This window comes from Arachis ipaensis, chromosome B01, assembly GCF_000816755.2.
Source record: "Arachis ipaensis cultivar K30076 chromosome B01, Araip1.1, whole genome shotgun sequence".
Taxonomy (NCBI): Eukaryota; Viridiplantae; Streptophyta; class Magnoliopsida; order Fabales; family Fabaceae; genus Arachis; species Arachis ipaensis.
The window spans coordinates 57,959,361-57,962,331 of record NC_029785.2 but is presented as its reverse complement, the minus strand read 5'-3'; the positions used below and the strand labels follow the sequence as shown (position 1 = coordinate 57,962,331).

At 34.5% G+C, this 2,971-nt stretch overlaps 1 protein-coding gene across 3 annotated transcripts; it reads right to left on the bottom strand.

Annotated features, from left to right (window-relative positions):
- Positions 242-2,806, bottom strand: LOC107630612 (40S ribosomal protein S13). Of its 3 annotated transcripts, none has more exons than XM_016333813.2 (5): positions 2,602-2,805; positions 2,446-2,518; positions 2,204-2,342; positions 1,904-2,090; positions 242-570 (listed from the first exon to the last, which is right to left on the bottom strand). In XM_016333813.2, exons 1-5 carry the CDS (start codon positions 2,622-2,624, stop codon positions 537-539), a joined length of 456 nt encoding a protein of 151 aa, XP_016189299.1. In that variant the 5' UTR covers positions 2,625-2,805; the 3' UTR covers positions 242-536. The 3 variants fall into 3 exon arrangements, 2 of the variants coding, with proteins under 2 accessions (XP_016189299.1, XP_020977293.1); XR_002361662.1 differs by lacking the exon at positions 242-570 and adding an exon at positions 637-1,178 and having other exon boundaries at positions 1,812-2,090; positions 2,602-2,806; XM_021121634.1 differs by lacking the exon at positions 242-570 and adding an exon at positions 1,690-1,711 and having other exon boundaries at positions 2,602-2,806.

Here is a 2,971-nt window from a genome sequence, read left to right as displayed (position 1 = left end):
TTCCCAATATTACGTCAATATCATTTTTCGGGCACAAGTTCTGACAGTGTCGGCTGTATCGCGGATCTGCTTATTTTGCTGCACTTACCAAAATCTCGGAAAACATCAATATAACCCCCAAAAAATACATTATCCATGCTGTGGAGTTACTAGAAAAAGAAGAAAAACTACCATGATTTTGATTTGACCGCGGCGTTTAATGGGGAAAAAAAAGATGTCTTCCGAAACGAAATTCATAAGATGAGCAAATGTGGTAAAAGGTGCGATTCTTCAAAACTTTTAAGCATACATTAATAAAAAACAAAAACTGCAGTCAGCCATGTCTTGAAATGACAGCAGCTCGTTCTTTAATTAAAACAATTAAAAGAGAAAATGACAACACATCCATGAATTAAACAAGTTCAAGTATCCTCAGCAAACACTAAGACACCACATCCCTATCTATCCTCCTAATAAACCCTCAATCATATGGCAACTACTAGTACTCCAGCAGCAACCGCAGAGAGAAGCAGAAAAGATGAAAATCCAATCAATCTCTATGCAACCAGAGTGCTGGCAGTTGTTGATTCGCTGCATATAACCAATGTCGCTATTAATAACAGGGCAGACAGTGTTATTGTTCTAAACAAATGGGGAAGATAGGCAATTAAAAACACAAATTTACAAGGACTAGTGAGCATAATAATACTCTTTACAAGGATGCATAACAAGAAGAGAACACAAACAGATATGTAATCATGACCAAGCATAATATAATACCTGTATCTAACTATCTACCATACCGGCATATTACTCCCTACATTCCTCATCAATTCGTTTGGCGTGTTCAAAACATTCATAAATCAATGTAACAGGATAAAAACTTGTATCCAATACACCGAAATTGTATCATATCAAGATACAAGTCAAAATGGAGGAAGTACAAAGCACCATTTACAAGAATGCATGTCTAGTTGTCCACTTCCCACTATTGGACTAGCAAGAAGTGTGCGCATGTCAAAAATTATAGAAAAATATTACCAAGCTTCACATATAAGAATGGCTGGCTATGTGTGCATAGAAAAGATATCATAGTGCGTTGACAGAGAAACCAGTTGCTATCCAATAAATAGCATATAGTTAACCTATATCACAATTCTAGCTAAAATGCCATCTACTAGATACAATGTTCTAGCACACTAGGGCTTGATTTAGTAAAGCTTTTACTTTTTGAAAGTAACTTATGAAAGCTGTCTTTTAAAAGACAACTTTTTAAAAGGTGCAGCACTTGCATTTGGGAAAATCAAATTAAAAATAACTTTTAATAAACACAAGTACCACAATTATGTTTGGTAAAACAGCTCAAATTATTTAAAATTTAACATAATGTTTTAAAATAAAAAATTCATAATAAACATAAACATAATAAAAAAACTTTATTTTTTAACTTTAAAATTTTATATAAGTATCATACAAATTTATTTTATCCTAACATGTGATAGAGATGTATTTGTGTTGAAATTTGTGAAGATTAGATTGAAAAATAAAAAATACATGAAGATTGTGTTAGAATTTGTGAAGGTTAGGATGAAAAATTAGAAATACATGAAGATTCCAATGTCAATATAATCGAGAAATATGTGCGTGAAAATAAATAAAATTTGGTAAGCACAAACCAGCTTTGAAAAGCTCCCTCTCATGTGCTTTCAAAAGCAACCCTAACTTTTAAAAGCTGCACGCACAAACACTTGGACTTTTTAATTTACCAAAAGCAAAATGAAATGCTTGTGAAAAGGACAAACACCTCTTCGAAAAGTTTTACCAAACCAAGCCTAAGCCAATTGATGAATACTATCCTCAAAGAGTAATCACGAATTAAGCAATTAGGGAAATCAAACAATTGATAGTGTTCAAAGGCACTTACTACTTCCACACAGGTGGGAGCTTCTTGGTCTTCTTGTAGTAACGAGCAAGTCTGTGGATTCTGCTCTCAACAAGAATCAACCTGAACTTGGAGTCCTTGTCCTTTCTGTTCCTCTCAAGATGCTTCCTAATCGACACTGCCTTCTTGATCAAATGGTAGAGATCCTCGGGAATCTCAGGGGCAAGTCCTAAAATACCAAAATACCAGCGGGTGAAAATAAAAATTGATTTTTTTACAATAAAACCCCATAACCCTAATGGAAAAAAAAAAAGCAGAGAGATATTTGATATTAAAGATTACCGTGAGCTTTGAGAATGCGGAGGATTTTGCTTCCGGTGACGCTCTTGACCTGAGCAATACCGTGAGAGTCTCGAAGAATGACACCAATCTGGGATGGGGTCAAACCCTTCTTCGCGAACTTGCATATATTCTCTTCCACCTGAAAAATCAACCACAAATTTAAATTAAATTGAAGGGAACAAATAAACAAACAAAAAACAATTTTGAACAATGCGACGTATATGAAATGTTATGAAAATTACATCTTGAGAAGAGATCTTGAGCCAGCTAGGAGGGGTCCTCTTGTAAGGCAAAGCAGAAGAGGAAATACCCTTGCTGAAACCACAGGAAGAAGCGGGTGTTCATATGTTAGATTATTGAAGAAGAAGAAGAAGAAGAATGAGAGAATGGAAACGAACCCGCGACTGTGCATACGACCCATGGTGGCGAGGTGGGATTAGGGTTGCAGAAGGAGAAGTGACTGTGCTGCTGCTCCTCTTCTTCGGAGACGACGGCTTCTCGAAAACCCTAATTTATGTATACGAATCTCTTTACCTAAATAGCTGGTTCCTATTTAACAGCACCCCTTTTGCTACGTCGTTTGCAAAAACCCAAAGAATATATAGTACACTTTATAACATTTTTTAAGTGGTTTAATTTTTATATATTAAAATAACTAGTATAAAATCCGGGTTATGCGAAACATTATTTTATTATAAAATTTATTGATACTTATTTATTGATATTAATAATTTTTTCATAGTCAATTAAAAAGTTATAAATTTCGAG

What these genes read in the sequence shown, in the direction of transcription:
- LOC107630612 (XM_016333813.2), bottom strand. Translation starts at nt 2,624, where the DNA reads ATGGGTCGTATGCACAGTCGCGG. An exon ending in GGTCGTATGCACAGTCGCGG is followed by an intron (nt 2,519 to 2,601) that starts GTTCGTTTCCAT and finishes CTGTGGTTTCAG; the next exon opens with CAAGGGTATTTCCTCTTCTG. An exon ending in CCGCATTCTCAAAGCTCACG is followed by an intron (nt 2,091 to 2,203) that starts GTAATCTTTAAT and finishes TTGGTATTTTAG; the next exon opens with GACTTGCCCCTGAGATTCCC.